This window comes from Puma concolor, chromosome B1 (genome assembly GCF_028749965.1).
Source record: "Puma concolor isolate L17-30 chromosome B1, mPumCon1.1.hap2, whole genome shotgun sequence".
Lineage (NCBI taxonomy): Eukaryota > Metazoa > Chordata > Mammalia > Carnivora > Felidae > Puma > Puma concolor.
The window spans coordinates 207,384,355-207,403,100 of NC_141670.1; the positions used below are offsets into that span (position 1 = coordinate 207,384,355).

Sequence of the window (18,746 nt, forward strand, 5' to 3'; positions counted from 1 at the left end):
TCTGGCAGGAAGAACTCTCCGTGAGCAAGTTGTGAATAGAGGGAGAGCCTCGAAGCTGCACCTACGGGAACCCCCGTGGGAGCCCCCGTGGGAGCGCTTATGGAAGTGCCCGTGGGAGCCCCCGTGGGAGCACCTGCAGCACGTGGAACACACCCCTCCTCGCAGACATCTGCCGCTTGCGGTCTCTGTGGTCCACGCCGCAAAGCGCAGCCTGGCGTGGTCCGCCTCCGTGGGGCGTCTCGGCTTCCTTGTGCCGCCTGGGGTGGGTCTGCCCTGCTCTGCTCAGTGGGGCCCTCGCGAACACCCATCCTAGGCCGCGGCTCCCAGTCGTGCTCCAGAGCACGGGTCCTCACCGGGACCCAGGGCGCCCGCCGCAGCCCGTGCTCAGCCCTGTGCCCGCACGGCCCGGCCGGCCGTGTCTCCAGGTCCTTTTTCTTCACCTGTTACTGGATCCTCCCTGACACAGGAGCCTCGAGAGCTGACCCAGCAAATAGAAACCCTTGCTGGTAGAAGCCAAGGTGAGAAGAGACCAGTTACCCGATTCTAACTCAGCGGAGTGACTTTCGCCGTCGCGCCGTGCCGAGTTCTCCTGTTGGAGTTGCGAACGCTCTGCCCGCTGTTGAGAGCTGGCGTGCAGGGGGCACATGTGGCAACGATGTGCAGAGCAGGCCGGACGGAGGTGCGGTCGGGACCGTGAGAGGAGCAGGTGCAAAGGGCCGGCGGCAGGGGCGCACGGGACATCTGCGCACCCCGACTCAGCCCGTGGCTGTGGAGGGGGCACCCCGGGGTGGGGGAGGGGGGACGGGCCGATGGGAAGGACCAAGTGTGGCGGGACCAGAGCTCTAGTCCGTGGGAGGACAGCTGCCGAGCCCACCACTGTCACATGACGCGTGGCCGGGAGGGATGCTTCACCCGGAAGCTGTCAAGCTGTCGGGGGCGTGAACAGGCAGTTGATGGACACGCCCTCCAGGCGGGGCAGCGCTGTCTGAAGTGTCTCCGCCTAAGCGCACTCACTGGTCCTTCCTGGTTGAGGCTTGCTGGTGGGCGTGAGCCAGGGGCTGGGGTCGCAGAGGGGACCCTGCAGGGGGCCGCAGGGGTGGGTGTGCCGGGGTGGGAACTGGGAAGATGGGCGCAGGGGATGGTGGCCGGGTCTGGAGACAGACCGGTGGGAGCCGGGCTTGTCAGGGGCCACGGGAGTGAGACCAGGACGGCCATGGCAAACGAAGGGAGCGCTTGGCCTGCACGCCTGGCATCGCCTCTGTGGTCGGAGGAGGCCCCCCATCACTAGTGACAGTGCCAGCGTGCCATCCTCAGGGGATCGGGGGGGGGGGCGCCCCTGGGGAACACAACCGGGTCGGCCAGAGCTGGCTCCCTGCGAGCGAGAACACCCCGTCAACACCGGAGCGCAGGGTGACGAGATCATGAGCCCAAAATGAGGATCTGTGTGGGATTTCAACATTCCTGATCTCAGCCAAGGACTTTACGTTTCCTCTCTTCTGAGATTCTTGGAAGCGCTTGGTGCAGCAACCCCCCGTCCCCCCCGCTGCTGCGAGCCCCCTGGGGCTGGGGAGCGGAGGGGGGCACCCTGCCCTTGTGGGCCTGGAGCCGGTGGTTCGCGGTAAATGGGGTGGGTCTGGCCCTTGGAACAGGCAGCTCCAGGAACTGACTTGTTTTCTTTCTACACGCTTAGCCTGAGGTCACGGCTGGCCCGGCAAGAATCTCTCTGATCAGCCCGCCTCATGATGGACGCATGGGTAAGCGGGGGTCCCTGTCCCCTGCCCCAAATGGACGGGGGTCCCTGTCCCCTGCCCCAAACGGACATGCCACGGAACTGCCTGCCACAGAAGGGAACCCAGTGGAACCCACCCAGGGCAGCGCTGTCCTGCCACGAAGTCAGCGTGGGCAGTGACCTGTTCCCCAAAACGGTGTGGCTGCTGGGCCCGTTGGGGACCTTTCACGAGTACTCTTGTCCCAGCAAGATGTCTCTGTCTCGGCAAGATGGTCCCTTCCTGGCGGGTGTGGGAGTCACGAGTGGGTTTCCAGAGCAAGTGCCCGTGCCCACCGCAGGCTCAGGCCCCTTCCCAGCGGGAGCAGGGTGAGCCCCCCCCCCGCCCCGCCCGGCCCCTCTGCTGTCGCCTTCATGCCCTCAGCAAGCCCCCGAGCTTAGGCCCGTGAGGGAGACCCTCACATTCGTGATGTGTGACCCCGTTTGCTTCTCTGCTCTCCGCCTCACCTTTGCTTCTTGCTGGAGGGGATATTCTAGCAACTGCCGCGGAGGAGGGCCCACAGGCAGGCTACGTGGTCGCATCTGGCGCCTCTTGCTGCCACCCACGCAGCCGAGTGGGCTTAGGGCCCCCAGCACCTGCTCCGGGGGCCTCCCCGCGGCACTTTCACGCCTGAGCGGCACCCCATCCTGGGTGTCCACCCTGCCCACAGCCTCTTGTCCCCCTTCCCTGCCCTTAGTCCCCCTCCCTGCCTTTGGCCCCCTTCCCTGCCCCTAGCTCCCCTCAGGCCTGTTGTGCCAGCTTCTAGAGAATCCGGCTCGCGATGCGGCTCCCCTCTCCCTCCCCCCACCCCCCACCACCATGGATGGAGTTTCCCAGTTGAGCCAGTTCCCCCGGATCGAGCTCCTTGTCACACCCCAGTGAGAACTCGTGACACACGTTGATGCCGTGTTTCCGTGGTGTCCGAGGTCGCGGTCCCCTTAGGTGTCGGCTCTTGCCTCGCCACTCACCTTTGTGGGGAGCAGGGCAGGGCCTGCAGGCCCTGGCACGTGCGCTGTTCCCACGTGGTTGTGGGGGTCTCATCTGCCTTCACAGGACTCCGGCGTGGAGGCCGCACGAATGGGAGCTTCCTGCCCCGCTTCCCTTCCGTACAGAAGCCTGGGGTCTGCCCGCCCAGCCTGGCTGCGCCCTTCCCCCCTCTTGCCCCTCACTGTCCGGGCAGGGGCTTGTGGGACCCCGGACCTCACTGGGTCCTCTCCCTGGCGCATGTTTCCAAAGGGAACACAGTGAACATCCTAAATGCTTCCAGATGTATCGATCAGAATCGAGAAGTGACACAGGGGAGGGGGGCCTGCCTCGTGCGTGTCCTGTCCCATGCGCCTGGAAGGGACAGGTCCTCATGCTGTGACTGTGATCCTGAGTGTCCTCATTTTAGCCATTTCTTGTTTTTGACTGTGAATTATCTCTTTTTCCCTTTTGTCCTTCACGTGTATGAAATCCTCAAGATGAAGGATAGCCATCTTTTATCCAATTTGCTGTTTAATTTTACATTTGATTTTTTTAGATTTTAGATGGTTAACATTTTTTTATTATTTTTTTAAATTTACATCCAAGTTAGTTAGCATACAGTGCAATAATGAGTTCAGTAGATTCCACTGGTTCATCCCCTACATATGACACCCAGTGCTCATCCCAGCAGGTGTCCTCTTAATGCCCCTTGCCCAGTTAGCCCATCTCCCCTCCCACAACCCCTCCAGCAACTATGTTCTCTGTATTTAAGTCCCTTATGTTTTGTCCCCCTCCCTGTTTTTATATTATTTTTGCTTCCCTTCCCTTATGTTCATCTGTTCTGTATCTTAAATTCCTCACATGAGTGAAGTCCTAGGATATTTGTCTTTCTCTGACTAATTTCACTTAGCATAATAACCCTCCAGTTCCATCCACGTAGTTGCAAATGGCAAGATTTCCTTCTTTTTGATTGCCAAGTAATACTCCATTGTGTGTGTGTGTGTGTGTGTGTGTGTGTGTATACCACATCTTCTTTATTCATTCATCCATCGACGGACATTTGGGCTCTTTCCATACTTTGGCTGTTGTCGATAGTGCTGCTATAAACATGGTGCATGTGTCCCTTCGAAACACACACCTGTATCCCTTGGATAAGTGCCTAGTAGTGCAATTTCTGGGTCGTAGGGTAGTTGTATTTTTAATTTTCTAAGGAACCTCCATACCGTTTTCCAGAGTGGCTGCACCGGTTTGCATTCCCACCAACAGTGCAAAAGAGATCCTCTCTCTCCACATCCTCACAACATCTGTTGTTGCCTGAGTTGTTAATGTTAGCCATTCTGACGGGTGTGAGGTGGTATCTCATTGTGGTTTCAATTTGTATTTCCCTGATGAGTGATGTTGAGCATCTTTTCACGCGTCTGTTGGCCATCTGGATGTCTTCTTTGGAGAAGTGTCTGTTCATGTCTTTTGCCCATTTCTTCACTGGATTATCTGGTTTTGGGGTGTTGAGTTTGATAAGTTCTTTGTAGATTTTGGATCCTAACCATTTATCTCATATGTTGTTTGCAGATATCTTCTCCCATTCTGTCAGTTGCCTTTTAGTTTTGCTGATTGTTTCCTTCGCTGTGCAGAAGCTTTTTATTTTGATGAGGTCCCAGTAGTTCATTTTTGCTTTTGTTTCCCTTGCCTCTGGAGACGTGTTGAGTGAGAAGTTGATGCAGCCAAGATCAAAGAGGCTTTTTCCTGCTTTCTCCTCGAGGGTTTTGATGGCTTCCTGTCTTACATTTAGGTCTTTCATCCATTTTGAGTTTCTTTTTGTGTCTGGTGTAAGAAAGTGGTCCAGGTTCATTCTTCTGCATGTTGCTGTCCAGTTTTCCCAGCACCACTTGCTGAAGACACTGTCTTTATTCCATTGGATATTCTTTTCTGCTTTGTCCAAGATTAGCTTGCCATACGTGTGTGGGTCCATTTCTGGGTTCTCTGTTCTGTTCCATTGATCTGAGTGTCTGTTTTTGTGCCATAAATGCTTAACATTTTTATGTTCTCAAATCTGTTAATTTTTGTTTGTTTCCAGATTTCTGTTTGGACAGATTTTTTCCATACCTATATCATTTTATTCTAGTTCTTAATATTTATCTTTCTCCAAAATCTTTACAGTGTATTTTGAGATATATTGTAATATGAGTGTCCCAACCTGGTATTTTTATAATTTGTTTTGAAAATATTTCCGAAATAACACACAGAAAAATGGTAAGAAAAGTATGAGAAACTCCCTGTTCCCCTTACCCAGATTCCCCAACAGTTAAGATTTTGCCACATTTGCTGCCTACCCTTTATAGTCTGTGTTTCTTTGAACCACTGAGGGCATGTTGCAGGCATGGCGCCCCAGCCCCCCCACAAAGGACAGGGGTGCTCACAGCACCAGCACAGCCTGCAGGCAGCTCAGCGTCAGCATGGTTCTGCCCTTGACCATTGAGAAGCCTTGTTTGCTCTCGGGCTCAGAGTCCCCTGTGAGGATACCCTGCATCTCATACAGCCGCTGTGTCTCAGTCACTTTCCTTGTCTTTTCTGTCTTCAGCAGTTTTAAGAGTTGTAGACCTTCAATTCTAACAGAGGCTGACAGACCCCCCAGGCCTGGGTCAGCCAAGAATTCTGTATCTAATAGAATTCTCCTTTAAAAGTTTACACAAAACAGGGGTGCCTGGTGGCCCAGTTGGTGAAGCTTCTGACTGTTGATTTCGGCTCAGGTCATGATCTCACGGTTCCTGAGATTGAGGCCCACATCGGGCTCTGCACTGACAGCTTGAAGCCTGCTTGGGATTCTCTCTCTGTGCCCCTCCCCCACGCTCACTCTCTCTCAAATAAACATTAAAAAAATCGAGTTGAGACAAAATAAACACATTACAGAGTAACTCAAACAAGGGTCGCTAGCAGACCTGCCCTACAGGAAATCCAATGGGAGGCACTGAGCGGAGGATACACACTGACGGGACTGGAGGGAACAGGGTCTCATTCTCTGGTATTTTGCAGACCTGAGTTGGTGGAAGTGGCAAGTGTAACACAACAAACCAGCACCTGGGGCGGTGCACACAGAGCAGGGGACAGGGCCGCGTCAGAGCAGAGGTGACACAGCCCAGCAGAATGAAGTCAGCCTTACCTGGAAGTCGATTTGTTTCAAGTAAACACAAACAAACATGACTTCAAAGATACAGTTAAGTCGAGAGGAATTCAAATATTGCATTAAAAGGCATTTGTTTGCCACAAAAGAAGGCGAGGCAGACTAGAAGGGAAAAGACACATGAGACCGTAGACGATAAATAGCAGAATAGGTACAAACCAGATCCTATCAGTGCTTCCCTTCATCACGAACACCAAAGACCGATGAAAAGGCAGAGCTCGTCAGACCGGGTGGAGAAGCTGTAGCCACGCGCTGTCCACCGGAGGCCTGTAATCCAGCAGCACAAGGAAGCGGAGGACAGGGTGGAAACCGCACCATGTGGACAGTAAGCAGATGAGCTGGAGCTGCGGTGTGAATAACGAACAAAGTGGTTTTGGACGAAGGACGTTTCTGGAGATGAGCGACGTCTCAGCGGTACGCACGCAACAACAGAGGCGATTAACGAAGCAAAAGCAGACGAGAAGGAAAGGAATAGACTCGGTCTTAGAGATCTCAGTGCTCTCTTCTCAGAGGTTGATGGGGCAGCTAGACCAGGAAGGTAAAAGGAAACAAATAGCATCGTGGCCACACACAGATCTGATCCATCGGGGCCGACATTAAATGTGAACGCGCTAAACACCCCAGTGGAAGAGCGGAGATTGTCAGACGGCACAAGAGCTACCCTGACAGAAGGCACACTTGTAGATTCAAGGAGACAAATAGAGAAATTATGGGAAAAGGCATAGCAAGTACAGAGCTAGGGAGGCTATTTTCACATCAGACAAAGCAGGTTTTTTAAGATAAATATTACCAGAGACCAGGAAGGGCATTTCATGATGATTAAAGGGTCAACACACCAGGAAGACGTAATAATTATTAGTGTAGACACACCAAAATGGAAAGTACATAAGGTCAAAACTGACAAAAGCAGAGATGGTTAATTCAACAGTTGAGATTTGGGTATTTCAGCTCCCCGCTCCAGTAACGTGAATGGCACTGCCCCCCACCTGACAACAGCACAGCGTGCGTTCCTTGCCAGGGCAAAGGGGGACTCTGCAGGGTAGGCCACATACCAGGATACAAAACAAGTCCCAACACCTTTAAAGGGATCATGATCACGTAAAGTGTATTTTCAGACTACAGTGGAATTAAATTGGAAGTCAGCAGAAGGGAAATCTGATAATAAAACAAGTATTAACACAATTATAGCTTTTAATGGATCAAGGAGAAAAAATCGCTAGTAACACCAGAAAATGAATGAAAGAAAATACAACATGTCAAAATATACGAGATGCAGGTGAAGCAGTGCTTAGAGGGAAATGTATAGCTTTAAATGCTTGTGTGAGAGGGGCGCCTGGGTGGCTCAGTCAGTTGAGCGTCTGACTTCGGCTTGGGTCATGATCTCACAGTTCGTGAGTTTGAGCCCCGTGTCGGGCTCTGTGCTGACAGCTCAGAGCCTGGAGCCTGTTTCAGATTCTGTGTCTCCCTCTCTCTCTCTGCCCCTCTCCCACTTGCTCTGTCTCTCTCAAAAATAAGTTAAAAAAAAAACATTAAAAAAAATAAATGCATGAGAAAGGAAGGAGACCTAAAACCAGTGAGCTTCCACCTTAGGGAGTTAACTACAACGAAATAAATTTGAAATATATAAAATAGAAAACTCAGAGAAAAGTCGGTGGAGCTTAAAGCTTGTCCTTTGAAAAGATGAACAAAATTGGTAAACTTTTTACCTACAGTGACCAAGAAAGCACAAATTACCAGTATCAGGAGTACCACTATACGCCCTACAGATATTAAAAGGGTTATAAGAATATTGTGAATACTTCTATACTACCAAAGTAGATGACTTACGTGAAATGAATAAATTCCTATCAAGACATTATCAAAACTACCTCAAGAAGAAATAGTAAATCTGGATGGACCTCCATCAAGAAGTTGAATTAGTAATTTTAATATCTTTCCATAAAGAAAAGCCCTTTTCCCAATAGCTTTATGGGTGAATTTTATGTGACATTTAATGAGCTAATGTCCTATATGAGTTCTTTTAGAAAGTAGGAGGGGACTGAACACTTTCTAGTTTTCATAAGGTCAGCAATATCTTAAAGCCAATGACAGCACAAGAAAAATAATTGAGCAGTATTCCTTATGAATATGGATACAAAATTCTTCAAAAACATATGAGGCAATCAAATCTAGCAACCTAGGAAAAGGATTGTATGCCATCACCAAGTGGGATTTATCCTATGAACTCAAGGTTATTTGACATCTGAAGATCGACTAATTAGTATACTAGTAGAAGTAAAGGACCTAAAAAACATTAGAGCTTTTCAACAGATAATTTGACAAAATTCTACAATCATTCACTGTAGAAACTCTCAAGAAACATGTAATAAAAGGCAACCTCGGGGCGCCTGGGTGGCGCAGTCGGTTGGGCGTCCGACTTCAGCCAGGTCACGATCTCGCGGTCCGGGAGTTCGAGCCCCGCATCAGGCTCTGGGCTGATGGCTCAGAGCCTGGAGCCTGTTTCCGATTCTGTGTCTCCCTCTCTCTCTGCCCCTCCCCCATTCGTGCTCTGTCTCTCTCTGTCCCAAAAATAAATAAACGTTGAAAAAAAAAAAATTAAAAAAAAAAAAAATAAAAGGCAACCTCTTCGCCAGGTAAAGGGCATCTGCAGAAAGCCCAGAGCTGACCAGGTACTGTTGAGAAGGATCATGCTGTACTCTGAGACCGGGGACATGGTGAGATGCCTCTGGTCCACAGCCCCTCTCCTGTCCGACATCCACTGAGGGCTCCAGCCGGTGCAGGGAAGCCAGAGAAGGAAGTGAAAGGCACATCGATTGGGTGAGAATGAGTAGAGTGTCTTTATTGTAGACGGTGTGCCCTTGTGTGCAGAAAATCATGAGGGATCTTTAAGAATACTAGGAATCATAAACAAGGTTGGTAAGATTGTAGGATACAAGATCCATACGTAAAAGTCAGTTGTAATTCTGCATATAAAAAGTCCAAAATTGAAGTTAATTGGTCAGTCCTGTCAAAGTATTCTGCACTTTGTATTCTCTTCCACTAATCAAAATACTGTGTTCCTGGAGATGCCTGGCTGGCTTAGTTGGTGGAGCATGTGACTCATGATCTCACGGTCATGAGTTTGACCCCACGTTGGGTATAGAGATTACTTAAAAATTTCAAAAATACCATCTTTTTTAAGTTTTTTTTTTTTAATTTTTTTTAAACATTTATTTATTTTTGAGACAGAGAGAGACAGAGCATGAACGGGGAAGGGGCAGAGAGAGAGGGAGACACAGAATCGGAAGCAGGCTCCAGGCTCTGAGCCATCAGCCCAGAGCCTGACGCGGGCCTCGAACTCACAGACCGTGAGATCGTGACCTGAACCGAAGTCGGACGCTCAACCGACTGAGCCACCCAGGCGCCCCTTAATGTTTATTTTTGAGAGAGACAGAGCGTGAACGGAGGAGGGGCAGAGAGAGGGAGACACAGGATCTGAAACAGGCTCCAGTCTCCCAGCTGTCAGCACAGAGCCCGACGCGGGGCTCGAACTCATGGACCGCAAGATCATGACCCGAGCCAAAGTCGGATGCTCAACCGACTCAGCCACCCAGGCGCCCCCAAAATACCATCTTCTTACTCTTGCTTTACCGTAAATTTTGAAATCAGTGGGAGCCGTCTGACTTTGTTCTTAATTTACCCAAATAATCTTGGCTGTTCTAGGTCCTTTGCGTTTTTACATTAATCGTAAGATCCATTTGTCAAATTCTACCAAAAAATCCTGCTAAGATTTTGATAGCAGTTACATTGCATCTGCAAATCAGTTTGGGGGAGAACTGATATCTTAAGAGTTTTGGGTCTCGGGATCCGTTGATGACGTCTCCTTGCTTCTCGCATCTCTGATTTACCCAAGGGATCTTTTGCGGTTTTCAGCGTACAGGTCACATTTCTACTGATACATTCCTGCCTCAGTAATTATGTTTGATGGTGGGATTTTCTTCATTTAATTTTTAGGTTGGTGACGGTTTGCATAGCGTATCTTTTCCCATTTTAAAATGTTCAGCCTATTTGTGTCTGAATGCGAAGTGTGCCTGTTGCAGACAGTATGAGATGTTTTCCTTCTTGCCTGGTTTCATTCTTAAAATCCCTGCCTCTTGACTGGACTGCTTGGTCCACTGATAGTTAACATAGTTATTAGTATGTTTGCATATATGTCTGCCATTTTGTTATTATTTTATGTATGTCTTGGGATTTGTTATCTGTATCTCCTTAACTGCCTTTTTCGCATTAAATATTTTTAGTGTATGATTTTGCTATGGGCTGGATCGTTTACCCTCAAAATTCACATTAAAGCCCTAACCCCCTGCCACATGACTGTATTTGGAGACTGAGCCTCTAAGAGGTAAATGAGGTCCTTGGGTGGGACCCCAGTCTGATATGGTTGGTGTCTTTATAAGAAGAGACACCAGAAAAAGGGGGAAAAAGCACGTTGTATTTATGTCAACAAAACCGTAAAACAGCAACAAAGAAAGGAGACACCGGGGAGCTCACTGGCTCCCTGCCCCAGAGGTCGGTGAGGGCACACAGAGAAGGTGCCAGCGGGGAACCGGGGACAGGCCCTCCTGGACGCCAGCCAGCCTCCAGGACCGTGTCCGCTGGTAAAGCCCGGCCCCGGCCTGGGGTGCTGTGTCAGGGTGGCCGAGCCCACTGAATCGACACACGTTCGATTCTGCGGTTGATATTCCGGCAACGTGTTGTTATTTTCCGTGATTGCCTGGGAATTAGGCCGCGCACCCATCGCAACGTACTTGACGTGAAAGCTGACTTACCTGTGGTGAGATTCAGCAACACTGCCCCCCGACACCCCTCCCCGCTGCGTGCCATCTCGTTGACGTATAACGACGTGTGCTGTGGGGACGCATACGGCATCCACAGGTGTTACCCAGGAACACGGCACGCGAATGATTTTAAACTCCCATTTCTTGAAGGTCTTGAGACAAAGGCACACGTACACACCCTTTACTTGACCACCTCCGGGGCTTCGTTACCGGCCGCTCTCTTTCCCTTCGGCCTGAAGCGCGCTGTCGTCGTAGGGCAGGGCAGCTGGCGGTGGGTTCCCCCGGTCTCTGTCCACGTCTGAGTGGCTTCGCTTCGTGTGCATCTCGGAGGCTCGCTTCCCTGGACGTGGCTCCGTGGGCCACCGCTTCCAGCCCGTGGAGGTTCCTGCTGCCACCCGGTGAGAAGTCGGCCCTGAGTCATGCTGCCCTGGGCCGCCCTGGTTTCCTCCTCGAGCGGGGAGCCCTCCGGCCTTGTCGTCTTAAGACGATCTCGTCTCTCGTGCGGGAGCCGGCTCGGCACCGCCCGCCCCTGGCTGTCCCCAACTCGCCGTGCCACCACCCGGTCCACGCGTGGCTGGCGGCTGCCCCCGTGGGCTGGCCGTGCCGGGGTTCACGTCTGTGTCCGGCTGGTCCCGGCTTCTGCGCGGCCTGGGCCCCTTCCCCACGAGCGCGCTTGACGGAGCGGGGAGCTCCCCCCTGCCCCGGGCACAGCCGCCCTGCTCCCCGCCGCCCGGGACCCCTCCCCCTCAGTGACCTCCCACCAGCACCTGCCTCGGTGGCACGTTGGTGCCTCGTTCAGGAAACAGCGCGGTCTCGTCCGTCTGCCGCCACAGGCCGATGAGGTTTTCCGTATTCTGGATAAGGGAACTTGTCCTTTCTAAACGGCCAATTTCTCGTTTGCCAATGGAAATCTTTCTAACCTCATTGAACGGCATGGCTTTCTGGAACAGGAGCTACGGGCCTTGACTTGCTGCCCGTCTTGTCGGTCGGGGAGCCTCGGTCTGAGCGCCCGGTCCCAGCGGGGCTGAAGCAGGGGATACGCCCCAGCGCCCGAGTGCTCGGTCGTGCCCTGCTCTGGAGTTCCCGCGTGGCCGGGGTTCCCGCTCAGACCCCGTGTGTCACAAGGTTCCCACCTGCCACGTGCGGGGCGTCAACCCCAAACCCCTGTGAGTTCACCTCCAGGGGCCTCGGTTCCCTCATCTCTGTTGATAACCGTCATCGCCACGAGTCCCGCAAAGAGTAACTAAGACTCCCTCTCCGTGGGCTGTAGCGTGTTGAGCACGTAACCTGCCATTACCGTTTTGTTGCGCCGGGGTTAAAATGTCCCGGGACTTGTGTGATGAGATGTGTGGCCAGCCCACCAGGAGACAAGGTTTTCCTCACAGCCCCGGCAGCCGGAGGCGGGCACGCCCCACAGGGGCCCTCGGGCAGAGGGAGCAGGGAGGCTGGTCTTCATGGGAGGGAGTGGTGGGCAGTGAGGACAGCTTGGGACTGGCTACTTGGGATCATTTCAGCAGTTTTGGGGATAGGGGTAGGGCAGAGCGGGGAGGTGATGGGGAGCACCTCTGGGCACTCAGATTTCATGTCACAGGCCAGCTCACAGACGAATCGTTACTCTTTGGAAGTCAGCTAGCCCTGGGAGGGGTGGTCTTCCCAGAATAAGCAAGGCCCCGTGGTGTCAAACCATCATAAAACACAGGAGATAAGTAACGAGTCATTTTGCGTCTCTGGTCTCAGCCATTGTGCTGCGGCATGGCCGGTGGGCAGAGACACGAGGTCCCTGTTGGCCACTGGGTGCCGTGCGGCCCTGGGAAAGGCGCTGCCCCTCTCTGATCCGGGTTCTTCAATGTGAAAGGAAACACGGGGAGCCTAAATGCTGTCTTCCCTGCTCTCCCTGCCATTCTTCTGTTAAAATTCTCCAAGATTTGGATGCAAAGGAATTCGGGTATTAAACAGTAGTAGTCTTCAGATTTGCTCTCTGCTGTGACTAATGCGTGCCAGGGGCTGTTTGCGTCTTTCAAAGAAGCTTCTTATTAGCACGGAGGATGTCAGCAGAAATTCGGGAGCCTGGCGGTGTGGGCGGAGACCAGAGCCAGTGCTGGGGCTAAGGGACTCAGAGCCAGAAGCTGGTGAAAGTGCCTTTCCCTGCCAGTGGTTCTGAGCGACAGGAGCAGGGACAGAGTAGGACAGAGAGCAGGTCTCTGCACATGTCTTGAGCCGTCTGCATCCCGGGTGCCCTCCCCAGCCCAGCCTGCGGCCCAGAGCTCGGTGTCGGGCGGAAGCTCTGCGGGGCTGGCGGTCCAGTCCGGGTGTGCCCTGGGCAGCTGCCGGGCACGGGGGCCACAGCACTGGATCCCAGGAGTTCCGTTCCAGTCCTGTGGGTGCGTCCGCCCGGTCGGGAAGGGTGTGGGTGCGGGAGGTCGGGGACGTGGCAGGGGGCGGCCGAGGGCAGAGGGACGGGCCTCTGTGTTTGTCTTCACCTTTTGCTCCTGTCCACCGCAGGCAGCGTCGCCCGCCACGGCCCTCAGCCCCTCGGCCCGACGCCAAGTCACAGGGAGCTGCCCCAGGCCCTCAGGTAGTGTCCCCGCCCCAGGTGTCCACCACCTGACTCACTGTAGTTCATGCCGCTGACCTTTGTGTACTGCTTCTTAAACCCCTCTCTGCGTGTGTTCCGAGCAGGGTTATGTCGTGTAGACCGCTTCATGCTTTGCTTTTTAAAACCGAAGAACTGGAAAGCTCCGAGGGGCATGGTCGATGCGGTGGGGTGGGGGGGAGGGGGGCGGGGGGGCCGGGGAGGCCCTGTCGCTGAGGATTCTGTGTCTGTCGGGTTTACTCCTAGGGTCCCACCGCTGCCTGTCCCCGGCAAGGGGCTGTCCCAGGTGCCCGCGCCCCAGGCCCCAGGCCGAGCAGGAAGAGGGGGCTCGCCCAGCCTGGGGGGCTCCCAGGCAGCGGCCCCCAGGCAGCCCATCAGCATCTCCGCACTGCTGCAGAGACAGCACGCAGGCAAGTGTGCCCTGCTCCGAGGGCAGCTGCTTCTCCCGCACGCGCGCGTGTGTGGCAGAAGCAGACGCGACGCGTTGCGCGTTCCTGATGGTCGTGCCGCGGCGCTTTGGTGAGTGGCTGAGACGTGAGTGGCGGTCCCGGGCGTGTCCACCTTGGGTCACGGCTGTCCATGCTCCCGCAGGGTCTGCTGGCCTCGAGGGAGTCCCACACGGAAGGTGAACGAGCTCCCGTCCCCGGCCTGGCCCTCCGGGCCCCCTCGGCTCTGGCGTGTGTGCGTTAGGCAGTAAACATGCTCGTGCGCGCGTCGGCGTGGAATGAAGTAACGCCGTTGAATAAAGCATTTTTCTGATGACCTGGGATGGCGTCGTGTGATGTGTTTAGAACTTCTGGGGCACATCGGTGGCTCGGTCGGTTGAGCGTCCGGCCTCAGCTCGGGTCGTGATCTCACAGTCCGGGTTCGGGCCCCGCGTCGGGTTCTGTGCTGACCGCTCAGAGCCTGGAGCCTGCTTCGCATTCTGTGTCTCCCTCTCTCTCTGCCCCTCCCCCGCTCACGCTCTGTCTCTCTCTCTCTCAAAAATAAATAAAACTTAATAATAAAAAAAAATTGTTTAATAATTTTCACTGAAAAGGCAAAACTAAATGAGATATCTGAATAATAGTGCCATCCCTGCCGCGAACAAAGACGGCAGCCGTGCCCCGCACACGCGGCCTGGGGGGCAGCGCCTGGCGCCTCCAGTGTGCGGCCATCTGCCCCACGGGGCTCTATCACGCGGGACAGCAGTGCGGAGCGGCCCCCTCACGGCCACCGGAGGCCTGGTCACCTGTCTGAGGGGACACCACCCAGGATGTGCTGTGGGGAGGGGGCGAGGGGGGGCTGGCACTCGGCCCCCAGGGAAGGTCCTTGAGCGCCAGTGGTAGTAAGGTGCCCAGAAACCCGCGTATTTGCAAGTGCAGACCGGGCCTCGGGCCCATCTCTGGACTGAGCTCTTACCTCTACAGGTGGGACAAACCTCTTCGATGCACTTCAGGGCTTCCGTGCAGGGGTGGGTGTGACACTGTGAGAGCAGGCCTCTCAGGTGGCAGCACCGGCCCCGCTTTTATAATGTATTCTGTTCAAATGTGCCCGTGAAGGCTATTTGCATGTTATTCCCAAATCCCTCGACACGGTGCGCCCAGTAGGGTTGCGTGTTATTCCCAACCCCCTCGACACGGTGCGCCCAGTAGGGTTGCGTGTTATTCCCAACCCCCTCGACACGGTGCTCCCAGTAGGGTTGCATATTGTACCCAACCCCCTCGACACGGTGCGCCCAGTAAGGTTGCGTGTTATTCCCAACCCCCTCGACACGGTGCGCCCAGTAGGGTTGCGTGTTGTACCCAACCCCCTCGACCCGGTGCGCTCAGTAGGGTTGCGTGTTATTCCCAACCCCCTCGACCCGGTGCGCTCAGTAGGGTTGCGTGTTATTCCCAACCCCCTCGACACGGTGCGCCCAGTAGGGTTGCGTGTTATTCCCAACCCCCTCGACACGGTGCGCCCAGTAGGGTTGCGTGTTGTACCCAACCCCCTCGACCCGGTGCGCCCAGTAGGGTTGCGTGTTATTCCCAACCCCCTCGACATGGTGCACCCAGTAGGGTTGCGTGTTGTACCCAACCCCCTCGACACGGTGCGCCCAGTAGGGTTGCGTGTTATTCTGAACCCCCTTGACACGGTGCGCCCAGTAGGGTTGCGTGTTATTCCCAACCCCCTCGACACGGTGCGCCCAGTAGGGTTGCGTGTTGTACCCAACCCCCTCGACCCGGTGCGCCCAGTAGGGTTGCGTGTTATTCCCAACCCCCTCAACACGGTGCGCCCAGTAGGGTTGTGTGTTGTACCCAACCCCCTCGACCCGGTGCGCCCAGTAGGGTTGCGTGTTATTCCCAACCCCCTCGACACGGTGCGCCCAGTAGGGTTGCGTGTTGTACCCAACCCCCTCGACCCGGTGCGCCCAGTAGGGTTGCCTGTTATTCCCAACCCCCTCGACACGGTGCGCCCAGTAGGGTTGCGTGTTGTACCCAACCCCCTTGACCCGGTGCGCCCAATACGTGCGGAGTAGATATTTGACAGCTTATCTACCATGTTCAGTTTGCTCCTCATCTTGTCTTAATTACAAGATGACACTTATGCCTGGAAATAGCCTAGCTTTGGGGCAGAGTCCCCCGTCCACCCTGGCCCCAATCCCCTTCCCTCTCCGTCCCCCAGTTCCACCCCCAATCCCTGCCCCCCTCCTGCACCCTCCTCCCCACACCCCCCAGCCCTCAATCCCCCTCCCTCCTTGCCTGCCCCCTCCCCAAGGGCTCAGTCTGCCATTTGGCCAGAAAGGACCTTCCAGACTGTCATCTTTCGGAGGACGCCAGACTTGTGGGACCATTTGTTTTGGTTTTAGCCAAACTGGGCCCCGGAGCAGCTTCTGTAACAGGCACGTTGAGGGGAGTGCACTCACCCCACCCTGCTCGCCCTCCCCCTCCCATGTAGGCCTGGAAGCCTTGCTCCTCTTGGGTGCTGGGAAAGGACAGGAGGGAGGCCCGGTGGGGAGGGACAGCAGGTTGTGAGTCACGGGCACCCCAAAGCCCCCAGAGCCCCTGGCCCGGGAAAGCCTGGTGAAGGGCTAGGGTGCCTGTTGGAGCTTGGAGGGGAGGGGAGGGGAGGGGAGGGCAGCTGGCAGGGGTGGGAATCCCTGGCTGGGTGTTGCAGAAGCTCCGTCACCTGTGCCTTGAGGCCAGTCCTGGAGCCCCTGGGCTGCGTGGGGACTCAGATGACAGGGACCATACGGGGATCCCCGCCTGCAGCTGGTGCAGTTTCTCCAAACCCCTCATTTGTAGGGATTGTTTTCCATCGAATTCTCTACCATTGCAGCACACGTTTACCTGGTTCTAAAGTCCAACATACCCAAAAGGAGGGCCTTTAAAGAGGACCACCTGGCCCCGGCTCCCCGCTCCCCTGGACAGCCCTAGTCCTGTGGTTCCTTTTTTCATGTAAGCAAGGACATATTCTGGTCCCTTTTCCCTAGATAAGAAGGTTTCCCCGGCTTGCGTTCTTGCGTCCTGCATCTGGGACCAGTGCTCACAAGCTCACAGACACGGTGGCCCCATGCACCCGGCGCGACCTTGCCTTGCGGAGGACGGGTCGCTAAGCGCTCACCGTCCTCCCCCGCCCCCCGCCCCCCTCAGAGGCCAGCAGCCTGCAGAAGGCTGCGCCCCGTCCTCTTCCAGGCGCCGGCCTCTAAGACCGAGCTGACGCCGTCTGTCAGAAACTTTGGTTTTAGCTGTAAAATGTCCGTGGATGAAGCGTCAAATTGGATATTAGTTTACAAAGTGAAAGAAAGGGTGTCCGAGCGGCACTATTTCCCAACTACAGCCACCGGGAGCAGCGGAGACCGGGCCGCCGTGGACCCCCGCCCGTGGCCAGCGGTGAGTTTTCTGGGGCCGGTGATGCAGAACTGGGACTGCCAGGAAGACAGGCGGACCTGAGCCCGGGAAGGGCGAGCGCGGAGAGAGCGGGTGTGGGCTCTGCCGCCACCAGGCCCCCCCCAGCCCGGACGCCCTGGTGCTCTGGACCTTACACTGTGCAGCCAGAGGCTCAAAGCGCACCCCCAGGGGCACAGAGGCCTTCCACGCCCCCGCAGTAGTGACACGGAGGGAGTTTTCTTCTCAGACGGGAGGAAATTCCTAAAATTCTTCGGTGGTAAATCCAAGTCTGCACCGATTTTGCGTTGTGCTGAAGGGACCCGTGGAGCCGGGACTCACACGGCAGGAGGAGGGGCGGGCGTCCCTGTTTGCGCCCCATCTTGGACCCTCGATCCTCCCGCTATCAGGGCAGGGAGAGGCCCCGGGAGGGACGGCCACACCGGCTGATGTCCGCACAGCCTTGAACTCCGTGTCACGGGAGGCACCCCGCTGCCTGGTGAGAAGGTTGGTACCACACCCGGGGCAGGTGCTTGGTGCTCCGATGTCAGGCCACCCCCCCCCCCCGGGGGGCCTCCTCCCCTTGCCGAGCCGAGCCCTTCGCCTCAACTTTCATACACACAGAAAAGTCACACGGCCGCCCTTCCTTGCTGGTGCCACGCAGGCTGGCACACGCACACGCGGCATGCCCACACCGACACGTGCCTCCCTGAGCCACGACCACGGGCATGTTCTAAGCACACGGGCCAATCCCGCAAGCGGAAGGATTCTCATCCGGCTTCAGCCGACGTTTCCTCGTGGCCAAAGCAGGCGTTCCAGATGAAAACCTACATTCGGGTGGCCGTCCGGGCACTGCCGTGTAGATACTTGCTTCAGAAAGTCCAAGTGACCAACTCGCATCCGGGCCCGGCGAAGGGTGGAGGGAGCCCGTGTGGTTGAGGCGCCCAAGGGCCCGTCGTCCTGCCGGCTGCGGAGACACCGGGGCTGCCGTGAGCCCCGGCCAAGGACGCCCTGGGATCTCTGTGGCCGAGGACTTTCACTCTCAAATTTCCAACCTGTCACGGAGCGATTAGAAGTCTGGGCGAAGCTGCCTGTGTCCTTGGAGGCGATCTGGGGAGGGGGCTGCAGGGCCTGTGTCTCTGGCAGTCACCGCGCTGCCTGCTGGGCTCGTGGACACGTGCTGGCTGCGCCCACAGCCCAGGAAGCCGATGTTGACAGGCTGAGACGGGCACAGCCACCTCCTGGAGCCTGGCGGGAGGGTGGCTGCAGGTCCAGCGTGCTCAGGGTGTGCACAGAGTGGGCGGAAGCTTCTGGACAGGACTGGCAGATCCCAGGTGCGGTAGGAGATTCCTGCAAGAGCGGGAGGGGGCCGGGGTGGGGGCTTCCACATCTTTCCAGCAAGTAATTGTGTGTCACAGTCAGCACCCACATTACTTGGAAAATTGCTTCTAGAAGAGCCAGCCTGACCCCAGGGGCACCGAACACACTCAGTGACACTGTGGTCTGTGGGGTGGGCGTGCCCGGCGGCCACACCAGGGCTCACAGCGCAGGACGGTGGCCACATCCTGAGCGGAGGAC

The 18,746-nt window shown here is 55.5% G+C and overlaps 1 protein-coding gene across 2 annotated transcripts in view; it reads left to right on the forward strand.

Moving 5' to 3' along the window:
- RNF212 (ring finger protein 212) overlaps positions 1 to 14,087 on the forward strand; it is a 37,638-nt gene extending 23,551 nt beyond the window's left edge. Inside the window, exons 9-12 of one of the 2 annotated variants that reach the window (XM_025922357.2) lie at positions 1,691 to 1,754; positions 13,230 to 13,302; positions 13,567 to 13,730; positions 13,912 to 14,087. In XM_025922357.2, coding sequence (XP_025778142.1) covers positions 1,691 to 1,754; positions 13,230 to 13,302; positions 13,567 to 13,730; positions 13,912 to 13,949 — 339 coding nt within the window. In that variant the 3' untranslated portion in view covers positions 13,950 to 14,087. Of the gene's footprint in view, positions 1 to 1,690; positions 1,755 to 10,877; positions 11,463 to 13,229; positions 13,303 to 13,566; positions 13,731 to 13,911 lie in introns of those variants that run through there. The other variant, XM_086705660.1, reaches the window with a different exon arrangement.
- The last annotated feature ends 4,659 nt before the right edge of the window (positions 14,088 to 18,746 follow it).